The 16,320-nt window shown below is 55.7% G+C and overlaps 1 protein-coding gene across 2 annotated transcripts in view; it reads right to left on the bottom strand.

The window, feature by feature from the left end:
• Positions 1 to 16,320, bottom strand: part of RIN3 (Ras and Rab interactor 3) — a 121,582-nt gene that overhangs the window by 24,300 nt on the left and 80,962 nt on the right. For both annotated transcript variants that reach the window (XM_057539191.1, XM_057539190.1), the window contains exons 4-6: positions 15,075 to 15,147; positions 9,213 to 9,304; positions 170 to 1,741 (exon numbers count right to left, since the gene is read on the bottom strand). In XM_057539191.1, coding sequence (XP_057395174.1) covers positions 170 to 1,741; positions 9,213 to 9,304; positions 15,075 to 15,147 — 1,737 coding nt within the window. The remainder of the gene's footprint in view (positions 1 to 169; positions 1,742 to 9,212; positions 9,305 to 15,074; positions 15,148 to 16,320) is intronic.

Here is a 16,320-nt window from a genome sequence, read left to right as displayed (position 1 = left end):
CCGCCCAGCTCTCAGGTGGTTGAGATTCTGCCATCTAACTGGGCCCATGGGCCGAACTCAGAAGGAAGAGACAGAACAGCAGAGGGGTTAGTTCACGGAAAGGGAGGATCATCTGGGATTATCCCTGGCTCCCACCCGCTCCCAGCCCCTGCCCAGGACGGGGACCGACCTAGCTCCTCCTCGGAGTGCAGGCCGGGGTCCACCAGGGCCTTGAGCTCGGTGCTCTGCAGCAGGTAGCTCTTGAGCTGGGTCATCATGGTGCGGACCTCCTGCAGCATCTCCATACTGGAGGTCTGGTGCACCATCATCTCCAGGCTGTACACTTTGTAGTCCTGCACCAGGTTGCCGAAGTACGAGGCCTTGTCCTGGGCCAGCTCCACCACCTTCTTGTACAGCTTGCGGTTGTTGGAGAGGAAGGCACTGAAGACGCTGGTGAAGCTCACGAAGCTCAGGCGGTGGCGGGCCTTGCCCAGGATCATCGACGACTTCTTCTTCATGCCGGGGCTGCTGAACTGCTCCAGCTCCTCCTCCGTGCTGCTGGTCGAGTAGGAGTCCTGGTCTGTGGCCGAGGAGGGCACTCCCAAGCTGTCTGAGAGGGAGGCCAGGGAGCCCTTGAACTCCGGGGTGCTCTGGGGCCGGGCCCCGGCCCGGGCATGCGGGCTCTGAGTGCCAGCTGTGGGGGCAGGACCTTGGCCTTCTCCAGGTGGACCGGGTGTGGGGTTCTCGGGGGCCTCCCCGTCCGTGGAAAGCTCGGCAGTCTCCAGGGGAATTGGGAGGACCGAGGCCAGCTGCCGGGAGAGCCGTTTCTTCCTGGGAGGTGGGACTGGAGGTTGTCGAATCTTCCTCGGAGGCTCTGGCAGGCTGCCCAGATTGCCGGCTTTGGCCACTGCTTCCTGGCCTTGCTCTGTGGTTCTCTGAGGCCTGTCCCCAGGGCTATCTGAGGTCCCCTCGGGAAGCAGGCGGAGCGGGGATGCCCTGGAAAGACCCACCGGCTCCCCCTCTGCTGCCGCCCCCCTGTCCGCCTTCCCTGCACTCTGGTCCTCCAGGGAGACCTTCTCCGTGATGCGGCGTCTGGGAGGGGCGGCGGGGAGGCTCTTCTTCGTGGGCACTGGAGGGACAGGGGCCTGCAAGGGGCTGGGGGCTGCCCCCGGCTTCACTTCGTCCTCCCTGAGGGGGCCCAGGCCTGCGAGGGGACGTGGGAGCCTCTCACAGGCTGTCATGGGTGGCTGGCTTGGAAGCTCCGGGGGGCCTGGGGTGTGGGGTGCCAGGCGGGGGGCAGATGCTGGGGGTGAGGGAGGAGGGGCCTCCGGATGCAGATGCAGGGTAGCAGCCGCCGAGGGAGAACTGGGCAGAGGGCAGGCCGGAGGGGGGGCAGGGGGAGGAGGCCGGCTGGAGCCGGGGGGATGGAGAGGGAGCGGCGGGGGAGGGGGTGCTGGGCGGCGAGGGGCCCACCTGGAGGTGGGCGAGGTAGCGTCGGAGGTGGGAGGCGACGGGCGCAAGGGGCAGCTTCCTGGGGGTGGCTGGTCAGCCGGCAGGGAGCTGCCGCAGTCCTCGATGAAGATTGGATTCACAAACCACAGGCGGCCGTTTCCTAAGGACAGCTCGATTTCACACGAGCAGTTTTCGTAATGGGCAGATGACCTGAGAATGGAGGCGGGGGGCGCTCCCGGGGCTGGGTCTCTCGGGCCCTCCACTGGGCTCCCACCTCCTCGCCGGGGGTTCAGCGAGGAGTCCCAGAAGCCTGTCAAGATGAGGGAGGGAGAAGCGGTCAGTCCTGAAGCCGGGCCCCAGCCTGGCCGGGGCGGTGTCTGTGGGCTGCGCGGGGGGCAGGGCGAGGGAAGGCCGTGCAGTGCTTGCTTCACCGCTCCGAGGGTTGGTTTCCCCTCTTGGACTGTTTTAAACCTCTCCCACTACTTCCTGCCTTGAGAGGGGAAGCCCCACGCCATCCTCCCCTGCGGTGCCGGGCTGGGGCCTGGACGGCGCTGGTGACAGGCTCAGCTTCAGTCCTGTCCCCTGGTGTGTGAGACCCCACTGGGGGGGGCACCCATGCCCCGGGGTGCAGGTATGTACGGGGATGGAGGGGACAGAACCCCGGTCCCGATGCTGACCGGCTGGGTGCTCTGGGGCAGGACACCGGCCCTTTCTAGGCCTCCATCTAGTCATCCCTAGAATGGGGTCCTGACAGAGAAGTTGCTTTGGGCCTGTTTGGGCCACTGCAGTTGTCACAGCGGGAAGAATGAACTATGGATTGTAGCCAGTGAGCTCAGACCTGACCATCCAAGTGGGGGAATGCCTGTCCTCTGCAAAATGATTCTGCCTCTGGCCAATATCAGTGTTAAAACAGGAAGCTGCCCTGTGCCCCCAGCTCAGAGAGCTGGAGCTCCTGCACTGCTAGTTAAGTCCCAGCACATGCCTTGCTCTTGACTCAGCCCTTAGCTGTGGCCACCAAAGCAGGCCTGCACTGATGGTCAGCTCCAGGCTCGTTCTGGGTAATGGGCATGGGACGTCCAAGCTGAAAGGGCGCTGGGGCTTGACTAGCTCAGAGTTCTTGACCTCTCGGTACCAGGCTCTATGGAGAATCTGACAAAAGCTCGGGATGCTCCCAAAAGGCCACAGGAGTACATTTTGAGAACAAGGTCACTTGGCTGGCAGGTCACTGCAAGCTCACTCAAGCAGCTCCTTTCGGAGGAGTATGGAACCCAGGCCTTGTTCCACATGTTCATTTTAGAGATCGATAGTGCAAATTCCTTGTTAATGATTGGGCCAGGCCTCCAGCCTCTCACCCAGGGCTCTTTACCTCTGGGAGGGAGTCATCAGTAAGAAAACTACCAAAAACAGCATCAAAGACAATACCAGGAACAAACGTGCATTGCGTTCTGGCTGTGTGGATTCCTTGCTCTACAGGGACCATCTCACCGATCCCTGACCACAGGCCTCTGGTGTAAGTCCTCACGTTGTCCCCGTATGGCAGATGAAGATGAGAAAGCCAGGGAGATGAACGGTCACTGGGTGGGTGAGTGAAGGAGCTGGAATTTGAACTAGGTCACACTAGCTCTAAAGCTGAGAGTGGCATGGACATATATACACTACCAAACGTAAAATAGATAGCTAGTGGGAAGCAGCCGCATAGCACAGGGAGATCAGCTCATTGCTTTGTGACCACCTGGAGGGGTGGGATATGGAGGGTGGGAGGGAGACGCAAGAGGGAGGGGATATGGGGATACATGTATATGTATAGCTGATTCACTTTGTTATACAGCAGAAACTAACACACCATTGTAAAGCAATTATACTCCAATAAAGATGTTAAAAAATAATAAGAAAGAAAGAAAGAAAGAAAGAAAGAAAGAAAGAAAGAAAGCAAGCAAGCCGTGTGCTGGGCCGCCGTGTTATGCGGCTGCCCTTCATAGGAACTTGCGACACTTCCCATCCTGGTTGCTCTCCTGGCGTGAGTGAGTAGTGGGGTGGTGAGCACCCCAGAACGGGGCGTGTGGTAAGAACACAACAGGCTCTTGACATCGAAAGAAAGGAGATGTTGCAAGATGGCCAAGGGCAGCCGTGCATGTGTGTGCACGTGTGCATGCCTGCCCTAAGGGATGGGCACTCTCGGGGTTGTGGGTGTTTGCCACCTTGCTGGCCAAAGGGCTCAGAAACCCAATCAAGGTGAGCAAGGTGTAATCCCAGGACGGTGGGGCTGCCGAGAAACTGACTGAAAGAGAGCCGTGTGCATCCACAGGGGAGCAGAGCGGGACTCGTGGTTCAGCCCCGTCCTGGGCAGAGACTCCCAAGCCTGGAAGTGCTGTGGCCGGCTGTCCCCACAGCATCAAAGATGACAAATTTTCGTGTGACTTTCTGACACGCCAGGCTCTGTGCCCATGCCAGCCACCACCTGAGGACGTGGAGAGCCCGGAGGGGGAGGGTGCGTCTCCAGACTCTCCCTAGATCCAGGCGGGTTGTTCCTGAGGGCCGCCTGGGCCCTGTGCTTCACTTTCTTGGGCAGCTATGACCCCTCCATGACCGGTCCATTCTCCCAGGTACTTCGCATGGTCTCCTTGGAAGGCTTCCTAGCAAGGAGCAGCAGGGGGCCAGTCTAAGGTGACTGGACTGCAGCCCCATAGGTGAGCTGAGGTCCCCGAGGCTCACCTCCAAGTTCTCATAAGACCCTTCCTTTGGGAGAAGGTGCAAGTTATGGGGTAGACGATCAAGAGAACTGCCCACCCATGCTCGGACGCTCCCATTACCGCTCACCTAGATCGTGGCCATAGGCTGCCTCCATGCCCCCCACCCCGCCCCCAATCCATTCTACTCCTTGTGGCTCTATGCTGGACGTATGGTGGGCCCTTGATTGCTATTTGCCCAGAATCGCTTCCAAACCTTTAGCCTGGCATTCAAGGCCTGTGGGATCGGGCCCTGTACACCCTTCCAGCGCCGCCTACTGAATCTCCATCCCACTCTCTCTGCTGCTCACTTCTTCCCGAACACGCCACGGGCTGCCACACCTTCAGGTCTTGGCTAATGTTGTTCCCTCTGCTTGGAATGCTTTTCCCACCCTCTCCACCTGGCAAACTCCTACTCATCCTCCAACACTCAGGTCAAATGTCACCTGTTTGGTGGAGCCGTTCCTGACATATTCAGGCCTCGCCTACACTCCCCTGGGCTCCCCAGTCCTGGTGCACACTGCCGGGAGAGACCAACCCTAGGACTGTACTTCTCTGGTTTCATCCTGAACCATGGGAAGAGGTCTAAAGACAAGAAGAGAAGAAGTGAGAAAATGAGAAGAGGGAGGCAAAAAGGAGGGCAAAGAGCTCCATAAGTGATGGACCACCTGCTGGACTGCCCGCCTCAGGATAGCAGGGGGTCCATCATGCACAGAAAAAAAGAAGACATTTTCCACCGCTCAGATTTGTATTCCTACAGGAGTGGAACAGACAGTGGGGTTCAGGGAAATGGGCCTGGGGCCTGGGTGATTAGGAACCGCTCCCCTGCCCCTAAGATAGGCCTAGTGGCTGTACCTCGCAGGGCAGAGGTCCCAAAGCGAATGCCGCTCTGAGGGGTGGGGAAGCTGGGACCTGAGGAGCTGCACCCTGGGCTCTGAGGGCCTATTAGGGAACTCAGCGGCAGTGTAGGTCTTTATGCTCAAAAACAAGGAAGTAGGTAACTTTCTCTGCAGCCTACACAATGCCAAGGCCAGGGGAGAAGCGGAACGCTGTCATGCAGGCCTAGTGGCTGGCCCGGCTGTGGGCATCTGTACCCACCGGCACTGGGCCAAGCTCAGCTCCGTGGTCGCGGTTCCCCTAAGGGCCTGTGCCCTCACTGCCTCTGTGCTGCCCTCGGACTGAGGCAGATGTTTTGCTGGCCCTGTGGCCTCCTGTGTCTCAGCTGGGGATGCCTTGTGCCAGGCGTCCACTCCTACAATCCTCAGAGGTCCCGGGCCAGGCCAGGTACTGGGCTGTAGATCCTGAAGGCAAAGGTGACAAAGGTTTCACACTTGAGGAGCCCTGGGCTACCGGCAGAACAAAGAGGGGATGAGTAAATGAAGCCAAGTATTCCAGATGCCGTGGAAACAGCTAGAAAGTCTGGTGAGATCAGTGGGTGAATGTTTTTGTGGCACCCTAAAGACGGGCTGTTGGACAGCCGTCCAATCTGGAGTTTTCAATGGATTTTTAATAAGTAGGAAAATTCTCATTATATAATGTAAAGGAAAAAGCAAGTTACAGGCCAACTTGGAAGCACTATAGAACATTTGCTTTTTCTAAACATATTTTAAAAATATTAAACATATACATACTGCAAACATGTCTGAGAACCTCTGCAAATCTAACCCCTATCTATCACTGCTTTCTCTAGATTCCTTTTGCACTTAGAATCAACTGCACGCAGTTTAGAGCTGAACTGCTCCCTATGTTAGTTTTGTGGGCCCAAGCTTATACCTACATAGACCTTTTGAATGTTGGCTTTTCCAAGGCCAAACTCAGACTTTCTTACATCAGCTCACGAGCAAGCATTCTGGGCGATCACGTGGTGCTGAGCCTGTAGGTCAAGAGCCCCGTTTCAGCAACATCATGCCTGTCTGAACAGCAGGGCTTGTGCAATGATTTGGATATTTATGACATTCTGTTCATTTTGTAAAAAGTGAGTAGAGTGCCAGAAAAAGAACCACTGCTGACACTAGTGATAGAAAACACATATGCCTCATAAACTTATTCCAACTATGAGATAGATCATCAGGTGGGGATGTGGGTCGGGAGTCAGAGCCTGGCCGGTGGAGGGTCGGGAGCGGGAACCAGGGGTTAAGGAGAGGCTGAGCTGTGTGCAGAGATAAGCGTCTGCTGCCTGCAAAGCCCGGCTGACCTTCTGCTCCTGTCACGGAGATTCCCCGGCATCCTTTCACTAAATCCCCTTTTATCTAAGCTCGTTTGAGTGGGTTTCACTTCTCTGCCACAGGAGTGCCTTGCCTAGAACGACGTGCGATGCGCTGGGCACAATGCCTGGTGTGTCCGGGCCCTTGGCAAGTGCTGTTCTTTGCATATTTCTCATCACAACCGCAGGTGAAGGTCAGGGAGGTCTGCACATCCCAGAGCCAGGGCCTCTGGCCTCTGACAGGACGTGACCTTTCAGCTCCGGGTCTCCATCCATTCTGGGGATGGACTGAAAAGTTAACCCTTCCTCGGCTCCAGGGAAAACCTATTCTGGTGAACCTCGCTTCTGACCTTCAGCCCTTGGGGACACCAGGCCTGATCAGAACCCTCCGGTTCTTGGGATTTCCCTGGCAGTCCAGTGGTTAAGACTCTGTGCTTCCAATGCAGGGGGCGCGGGTTCGATCCCTGGTCGGGGAACTAAGATCCCACATGCCGCGTGGCATGGCCAAAAAATTAAAAAAAAAAAAAAAAAGAACCCTGATTCCTAAGCTTCAATGCACTCAGATTTCATTTAAATCCCCTTCCCAAGGAAGTGAACGCTGGCATACAATCTGCACTACCGCCTGCTTCCCAGAGGGCACCTCCCCTCTCACTTCCTCAGCGTGCCCGAGGTGAAGCTCACCCAGGATAGAAGGGCTTGTCTGTTCCAGAAAGGAATGTGCTTCTCCCCAGAGGAGCAGCTTGTCTTTCATACAGCCGTTCCTAGGGCTTAGGGGCAGCTCCGCCCCCGCCCCCCCAGGTAAGAGGAAACTGCGGGTCCCTGGGGCAGTGGGTCTTAGGGATGCCTGCCTCAACCTACCCACAGTGAGGCTGCTAACCGACCCTCCTCTCAGAGGCAAGCCTCTCCGGATGGAGCTCATGCATCTCACTTGCCCTCCCAACTGGGCCTCAAAACTGGCAGCGGACTGCTCGTTGCAAAACACACTGAGAAGGTCATGAGGTGCAGCTGAGGGGCAGTGGAGGGTCTGAGCTGGGAGTCAGAAGCCCCTGGCACACACCCCAGCTTTGCTCTTGCCTGCCTGGAGCATCTTGGACAAGTTTCTCAGCTGTGCTAAGAGCTGACTTTCTATCTTTAAAATGGGGATGCAAGGATTGCACAAGATAGTGCCAAGGGCGCGGCAATGAGGGCGTCACCTGTGCCATTTTAGACCTTAGGAGGGGTGTCACTTGGACTGTATGAGTTACAAGACTCTCACCTGTCCCACATGAAGCTTCTGGAAGGGTAAGAGCCCAACAACTATAACATCTGGGGCCCAAGTTCAGTGTTTATTCCCAGTATCGACTGAAAACTGGCCCTGAAGTTTATAAACTGGGTCAACCAGACCTAGCAGAGCCTGGATAAGGAGTTAAGGGGCAGCACAAGCTAGTGGGTGAGGGCTGGAGCCCAGCTGCCCAGCCCTCCATGGACCCTGTGACACTGGACATGTCACTCAACCCCTCGTGTCTGTTTCTTCTGCCATAAAGTGGGGATCACAATAACAGAACCTGCTTTACAGGGTTGTTTGAAGATCTGATGAATCAGTGCAGATAAAGAGGTCAGTGCTCATTAAACGCAGACATCTGAAGGGCCTGGACTCCTCCTACTTCCTGGCCTTTGACCACGAGCTGCCTGTGGCGTCTCTTGCATTGTTGTCTAGAGGCCTCTCTGGGTGGTGAACAGTGGCTGGCCTGGGAACCAGGGGGTATCGCCTCTGATCCCAGGTCAGCCTCTAACTTCCTCTACACCCTGGGCCTGCCCTCTCCATCACCCGCTCCTCCACTCAACCAGCACTGGTGAAAATGTACTGCCGTGCTCAGTCACGTGTGGTGCAGGTTCCTGGGCACGGTTTAGACTTTGTAATAAAAAAAATCGAGGTATAGTTGACTTACAATATTATGTTAGTTTCAGATGCACAATACAGTGATTCAAAATTTTAATAGATGATACTCCATTTAAAGTTACTATAAAATATTGGCTATATTCCCTGTGTGGTTTAGTCTTGATAGGGACTTATTAACTGCTTTGTTCATAACGAGACCTGACCTCTGCCTAGGATTGGGGGCCCACAGAGGCGGCTGGCTTGGCTTCCTGGCAGCTCCAGACTTGGTGAGCTTGGGCTCCCTGAGGGTTAGCATGGTGACGCCATGTCAGAGGTTGGCATTGGCTCAGCGAAGCCCATCACATGGAAAGGGCCCAGTAAACATGAGCTCTTTTTACTATTATGTGGAAGGGCTGGGATCAGAAACGCTCTTGTCCTTTACTCTCCCCTCGTCATCCCTCAAAAGGTCAGAAGGGTAAGGGGCAGGGCGGGTGTGCTGAATCAGGTGGTTGGGCAGGGGCAGGCCAAGGGAGTGGGGGCACGCTCTAGCTCATGATCACGTTCATGCTGCTTTTCCTTCTGACGAGGGCGGGGTTGGGGACCAGGGCTGTGGCAGCTGCTGGCACCCAGGTTCCTGGCCATCGCTGAGAAGTCCCCTGGCGTTTGGTCCAGCTTCTCCCGGGCCCCGCCCCGCCACCAGGTCAGCCTGTGTGGGTCCTGACCAGACCCAGCTCCCTCAGACCCGGCAAGGCTATGCATCAGACCTCCTGACAGCTGTTAAAGGCGCCACTCTGAAAAGAGGGAGAATCTCCCTGCCACAGGGGCTCAGCACCTGGGGCAGGGGTGCAGGTGGTCCCGTGGGAGCTGGGACTCAGGATCCAGCTTGGGGTCAGCCTGAGGAGCCGTCCATCTGCACAGGCGGTCAGTGGGGGGCAATCCAGGGGCTCTATTTCCTAAGGCCCAGCCACCTCCCCTGACCCCAGAGGGGACTTACCCAGGCCCAGGTTGGAGATGGTCTTGAGGTCTGTGCAGCTGCTGGCCTCAAGGATGGCCTGGGGCAGCCTCAGCTTGAAGGGCAGTAAATCTCTGTGGAGACACGAGGGGTCGGAGGTCAAGTCCGGGGAGGGGCCTGTGTGTCCATTCTCGGCCCCCACCGCCCCCAAATCCTCAGCCCATAAAGGAAGAACCCCGGCAACCCCGCTGGCGGCTGGGATCGCCACACAGACTGGAAACTTCCCTGGGGGCCGAGGGGCGGAGTCCTGAGGCTGAGGAAGCAACCCGTCAGATCCGGGTCCTGTGCCTGCACTGGCCCCAGAGATGCTAAGACCCTCCTTGGGCGTGGAGGGGGTGGGGGGAGAGGCTTTATCCCCAGTTTTCTTGGCTCTGGAAGTCCAGGCAGCTTCTTCTAAAGGTGCTATTCTGGGTAAGGCGAGTGACCCACCCCCTCCAGTCCTCTGACCCTCGCTGCTGCACACTGAGATGTGCAGCGGGCGCACAGCCAGACTCCCCTGGTGAACCTACCGCCAGGTACCCCCTGGCGAACACACAGACAGACAGACACCCCTGACGACACAGTCAGCCAGCTCTATCTGCTGCCTTTGGTCTGAATGGGGATCTTTTCAGCGATCTCTCCAGAGATCTCCCAGAAGGGATCTAGACACCCTCCCCCTTTATTGTACAGATGGGGAAACTGAGGCCCAGAGAGGGAAAGGAAGATGTCCAGGCCTGGACACACGGTGGGTGGAGGGCAGAGTGTGCTGAGCCCCAGGCCTCCTGACTTCAAGCCCAGGGCTGTTCCGTGGGGCAGGAAGGGGAGTGTGGCCCTGAAGGGGCCCCAGGATGGCTGGTCCCAATTCTACATCTCAGCCTGGCATTCAAGGCCCATCACAGTCTGACCCCCTTTTCCAACCGTATCCCCAGCTCTGTCAACCTTCTCCCCAAACCCTGATTCCAGTCATTGAAATCCCATCCGTCCAGGCCCACTGACAGCCTTGCGTGATGGCCATCCGTACCCGGGGGTCTTCATGGCCTTACTGTCTATACCGCACCCTCCATCTCCTCCCTGTGAACTACGTGAGAGCCCTGGAAGTTCCTGGAAGGGGCGGGCAGCTTTTCATGTCTCTGATGCCCCCAGAGCCCTCAGCACACACCACAGAGGCTCAGAGAGTGTTTGCCGAATGGACCTGTCTAAACTTCAGGTACTGGATTGGGGGAGAGCAGGGCAGAGGTCGCCTGGGATGCGGGTCGCCGGGAAGCTTCCCAGACCACCTCTGCCCATCAATACAGGCTGTGCTGCTCCGCGGGGTGCCCCCACCCCTTCATAGGAAGTGTTTTCACTGGGGAAAAACACTCTGCTTATGGAATAGCAGGATGGGGGAAGGTGGGAGAAGATTCTGGGCCCTTTTTTGAGCTCCTGGGTTGTGGCCTTTGGCTTCTCCATTGTCAATGGGGTGGGCGTGGCCCGTCGATCTTTGCTTCATTGTCATAGTTGTGTGATTCTGAGCATCTGAGGCCGTCTGTGGGCCCCCTGTCAGCCCTTCCAGCCAGGCCAGGCCTGGACGCAGACCGGACGGGCCCTCAGTGCTCCATCCCCACCTCAGGCCCTGCCCAGTCACCACTACCCCACTCTCTAATTTTGAAGGGTGGCAGATTTCATCCCGGTGTTGCCTGTCTACCCGGTTGGCTGTCTGGCCTGCCACTGGGGCTTCCAAACGTTCCTGGGCCACTGCATATATTGAAATGGCCAGCAGAATCGCTCGGCTCACCTGGCACCCACCCCCGACCACCAGGGCAATCTCTGACACCCCCTCCCCACCTCCTCTGTGTACTGCTCAAGATGCTGCAGTCGTGGCTGCCGATCACACCCCAGCCTGGGACCCTGGCGTCCAGGGCCTGCCCCAGCCTGCTCCCCGCCTCCTGCCCACCACAGAGCCTTCCCTTGCACTCGGGGCCTCCTGGCTGCCTCCCAAAATGTCATCTTCCTACAGTGAATGTCCCCTGCTCATTCCCACCTCTGAGCTCTGCATGGAGGGAACGCCCCCCTCGTCCCTTCCACCTATGTCTACTTAGATTCTACACATTCTTCAAGGCCGCACCATGGACCTCCTCCTTCTCCATAACCCAGTATTGTTCAAGGATTTCATGCACGTCTGCCATCCCACCCCCATCATCCAGTTCAGCAATTTATCCAGGGGCCACCTCTTCTGATCCAAGGAAATGCATACACAGGATGGGGGTGTTCGTTGAGCATCTACTATGTGCCAAGTATCGGGCTGGGTGTTACCCAGGTTGGGCCTTACATCACATCATGTTATTATTATCGTAACACAGCAACCCTATGTAACACAGCAACCCTATGGACAGGCATTATTACTTTTGTATTAGTTAATTCTGGATCAGCTCCTGGGGGAGCTGCTAAGATGTGGATTCTCAGATCCTCGCCCAGGGGTTCTCAGTGTTGAGTCTGAGTGTGGGTCAGGAATCCACATTTTTAAACAGCTCTCAAGTAGATCCTGATGACCACAGCCTTGGGTGGGAATCAGGGAGCCCAAAGCAAAAATAAAAATTAAGCACTTCTCCAGATATATAATATATATACATGTACATATATATGTACATGTATATATACACCTTATAAACTATTAAGTCCTTAAAATGCATTCACAAAAGTAGAAATTTGAAAAATAAGATTTTTAGAGTAAGCGTTCTAACATTTGCCCCTGCATTCTGGTGGATCAGCTTGTGTAGCTCGTAGAGTGCAAACACCCCTCTCTAGAGGCCTCTGTCCTAGCTGGTGATGTTCAAACTTTGTTGACCATGACCGTCAGTAAGAAACACATTTGGCATCTTGATGTCATGTACACACACACACACACACACACACACCCCTAAAGAGTTTAGCAAAACAAGACTTATTCCAACTACAAGAGACACATTCTGATATTTTCCAGTCTAGTTTAACTTTTCATTAAAAAAAAAGAGCCCGTCATGATCCCCTAAGCTGACTTTATGATCCCCTCTGGGGTGTTTTCTAACAGCAACAACTAATTCTGCAATTCTCTGGACGCCAATGGGATGTCCCCCAAGTTAATGCCGGCACTAACTGCCTGTAGTCAGCACGGACCCACAGGTTAAGGACTCAGTCCCACCACTTCGGATGCCCGTTGCAAGTCTCAGGCCACCTGTACTTCTGACCGGCTGGCTATAAATCAGGGGCTCTCATGACCCCCTCCTCACGTTTGAGAGTTCGCCAGCTCGGCTCACAGTACTCAGGAAAACCCTTTACTTACGTTTACTGGCTTATTATACGGATACAACTCAGGAACAGCCAGATGGAAGAGGCGCGTAGGCAAGCTTTAGGGGACAGAGCTCCCTTCCACGCCTCTCTGGGTTCACCACCCTCCCAGCACCTCAGTGTGTCCCTCAGCTGGGAGGCTGGTGGGTGGGGCTGAAAGTTCCAGCCCTTTGATCACCTGTCTTCCCGGTGACCGGCCCCATCCTGAGGCTGTCTAGGGGCCCCACCTGTTTATGGGTTAGCATAAACCCAGGTGTGACTGAAAGGGGCTCATTAGGAATAACAAAAGACACTCCTGTCATTCAGGAAATTCCAGGGCGTTAGGAGCTCTGTGTCCAGAAGCTGGACAAAGGCCAAATATATTTTCGTACCAATATACTGTTACCTCCTAGTGGGCGGTGACCCACAGATTAAAAGCCCCATGCTCCACGCATATTATCACATTAGTTCCTTCACACAGGCTAGCTTTCTCTTCCCCTCAGGGGCGTGGCTCTCCCCGCCCCACCCAAGGTCCTATAAAGCTTTGGGGTGACCTGGGGAGTGCTTCCAGCATGGAAGGCCCAGGCCTATGAAACCATATCTGCACCCCCGCGATGCCCCATGGCTCCGTCTTCTCACAGATCCTGGGTGACTTCTGTGGTTTTCAGAGTCAACCACTGCAGAGGGAAAAGCACGACTTCCTTTCAGTTAAAAGAATTTTAATTTTTTTTTAAGTGAGGGAGAGGCAGAAAGACAGGAAAAACCAGCATGAACTTTGGAATCGAGGGCCCTGGTAAACCCCTAGCTCTGCCATTCCTGGCTGGGTGTCATTTCCTTGTCTTGGTCTGACAGTGGACAGGACGCCCTCTTACGGGGTTACTATAGAAACCACGCAGCACAGCAGGGGAGCGTCTACTGGGAGCTTGTTCCTTTCCTCCCCCTGCTGGGAGCTCGGGTCATGGGTGCTTCTTGCGGGCCTCCGAGCAGTGCGGTCAGGCCCCTTCCCTCTGCCCCCCTAAACCAGGACCGTCCAAAGCTGCTGGAGGGATCTGGCTGAGGCTGGGACGGCCCCTGCAATGGACCCTTGCTGGGTTTCTTTCCGGTCCCTGTCCTGCGCCCCACTCCTTTGTCGCTTCCTCCTTAGGAGCAGGTCCTTCAGCGCCCCCTGCACATGGATCCTCCTTTCCAAGTGTGCCCCTAGGAGACCCCCAGCTAGGCTATTACTATCATTTTCTTAGAAGCAGTTCCCAAACCCTGGTTTGCAGACAGACTTGTTATAAATGCAGATTGTCTGTCCCTTTATCTTACTTCTTCCTCCAGCATCTATGGCATGGGTATTATCGTTCCCATTTTACCAAAGAGGAAGTTGAGAGATTAAGATTAGCTCAAATTCTGGGCTCTGCAATTACGTCATCATTCATTCGTTCATTCACTCACTCGAAGCACCTAGCATGGGCCAAACACTAGACTAGTGCCTTCTACTAAGGTAGAACTTCTCAGAATAGGAAAGGGCCTGACTCTGAGAGCCTGACATGTCATAACTTACAAAGGGTCAGGGAGCCGCTGATGCTTTGCTTTGTGGGCCTAGAAGGACATGCTAGGTCATCAGAATCATCGTGGAGCGTACACAATGGGGCGGCTGTAGAAAAGATCATGGACCTTGGAGCTCTATCTACTCTGAATCCCCACGCTGCCATTTACCAGGTGCGCGACCTTGAGCAACTTCTCTCAGTCTCGGCTTCCTCATCTGTAAAATGGGACTAACAAGAGCACTTACCAGGTGGAATTGTTTGCAAGATTTAAAAAGATAATGGATACAGAACTCTAGCACCGTGCTGGGCACCTGGAGAGCCCTCAACAGGCAGCAGCTTATTATCAGCATCACCTGTTCTGCCCACGGGGTCCAGGAGGGTCCTGGTAGATGGGGGTGGTGGTGTTCTGGGTTGAGTGTGGCTTTCACCAGAGGCAGCATGAATGGTCTCTTTGAAGCAGGGGGAGGTGAGCCTGGGGCCCTGCACCCCAAGACATCTTGCCCAGCTCTGCTTAAGTCCCTGTAGCTTAAGCCATTGGTTTTTGGCACCAAAATGTATTTTTCAATTCCTGTTGACCTGCGACCAGTTCTGAATAAATAGACCAGCTCTGAGGGTGGTTACCAGACACCCTCTCCACCCAGCAGCTGCTTCACAATCACAAGCCCTCTCCCACGGAGGGAGGGTATCAGCCCTTCCTGCTGTTCCTACAGGAAGTTCCTTCTATAACTCCTCCAACGGGGCGGGTCAGGTCCGCACAGGACTCCAAGCTGTTCTGGAAGCCGGAATACAGGAAGCTGGTATGACAGGCAGTGAGCCCAGGGGGCAGGTGGTGGTGAGGGAGGGGACTTTACCGGCCGGTCCAAGCAAGCAGCAGAGCCAGCACCCCCCTTCACAGTTACCAGGGTGAAGCCGGGGGACTGTCCCCTCTCTCTGCATCCTGTGGGCTCCACACTTCCCTCTGGGGGCTTCCCTGTGACACCCCCGTCCCCACCCAAGGTTGCATGGACATCTATTGCCATCAGATGACCTCCTGGGGGCCTGGGCTACTCACCTACTGACACAGTAGAATGCGATCAGTCTGAAGATGTCCTCAAACACAAGAACCGAGCCTTCCAGGTACAATACTGAGGAGAGAGGACAGAGGCCTTGGATGAGTGTCCCTGTCAAAGGGGAGGAAGGTCCCTGGGGAGGGCGTGTCTGCTCTGTGCTCACTGTAGGTCGCAGCACCTGCTGCAGCACCCGGCCTGCTGCGGCCGCGTGTACATCAGCTGCCCAGTGGACCACAGGGAGGTGAGAAATGCACTTCCGTGGTGTTAACCCACTGAGAGTTCAGGGGCCTTTCTATCGTCGCAGATGGTGTTACCTTAACTAATACAAGCTCCTCATATTGAGCACAATAACACAGAAGGCTCTAGATTGTAAAAGCAGAATTTAAAAACGTCTTGAGGGAATTCCCTGGCGGTCCGGTGGTTAGGACTCGGCGCTTTCACTGCTGAGGGCGCAGGTTCAATCCCTGGTCTGGGAACTAAGATCCCGCAAGCTGCACAGCGCGGTCAAAAAAAAAAAAAAAAAAAAAAGTCTTGAATTAAACTTTCAAGGTCATCTCCACTTGCCAATTCTGAGGGCTGTGACGGGCCAGCAGGAGGACAGTTTCCCTGTTCTGCTGTGGCCTCCTGGAGGTTCATTGGTCCAGGGGTGCTGGACTGAGGCCACTGGCCTTTTACCCAAGAACCCCAGGGCCTGTTAGAACCTCACTTGATTTGACTGCACATGTAATCCAAGAGTGAGGGTGACCCCAATATTTTTCAGCTGTGACAAGGAAGAGGGATCAAAGCATTTGCCCAAGAGCCCATCCCAGGGTGGATATGGCTGCTCGGAGGGGCAGGGCGCCGGGGTATGGCAGTCAGTGCCCGAAGCTGGGGTGGACTGCCCAGGGGAAAGCGGGGCACCACACCGTGCACTGCTGCAGAGCCCCAGGGCAAGGGGCCCAGACCACCTGAGTGAGCCACTCATCAGGGCTCTCAGCAGCCGTCCATCCGCACACCTCCTGACTCTCATCCCAGGGCTCCATATGCCCAACAGGCGACGCTCCCGGCACGTGGGACCCCACAGTGTACTTTCTTGGGCCTCAGAGGGGCCAGGAAATATGTGTGCATCACACTTCAGTTCCAATTTCCTGAGGTTCTTCTAGCGCCCATGGGGCAGAGGGGGAAGGCAGGACCCGGGTTCCAGGCCTGGCTCCAACCCTGGGATCAACAGTGTGACTCTGGGTACACCCCTCCCCCTCTCAGCACCTC

Source organism: Balaenoptera acutorostrata (assembly GCF_949987535.1).
Source record: "Balaenoptera acutorostrata chromosome 3 unlocalized genomic scaffold, mBalAcu1.1 SUPER_3_unloc_1, whole genome shotgun sequence".
In the NCBI taxonomy this organism is placed as follows: domain Eukaryota; kingdom Metazoa; phylum Chordata; class Mammalia; order Artiodactyla; family Balaenopteridae; genus Balaenoptera; species Balaenoptera acutorostrata.
The sequence above is the reverse complement of the archived record's forward strand: the minus strand, read 5'-3'. Positions and strand labels throughout refer to the sequence as shown.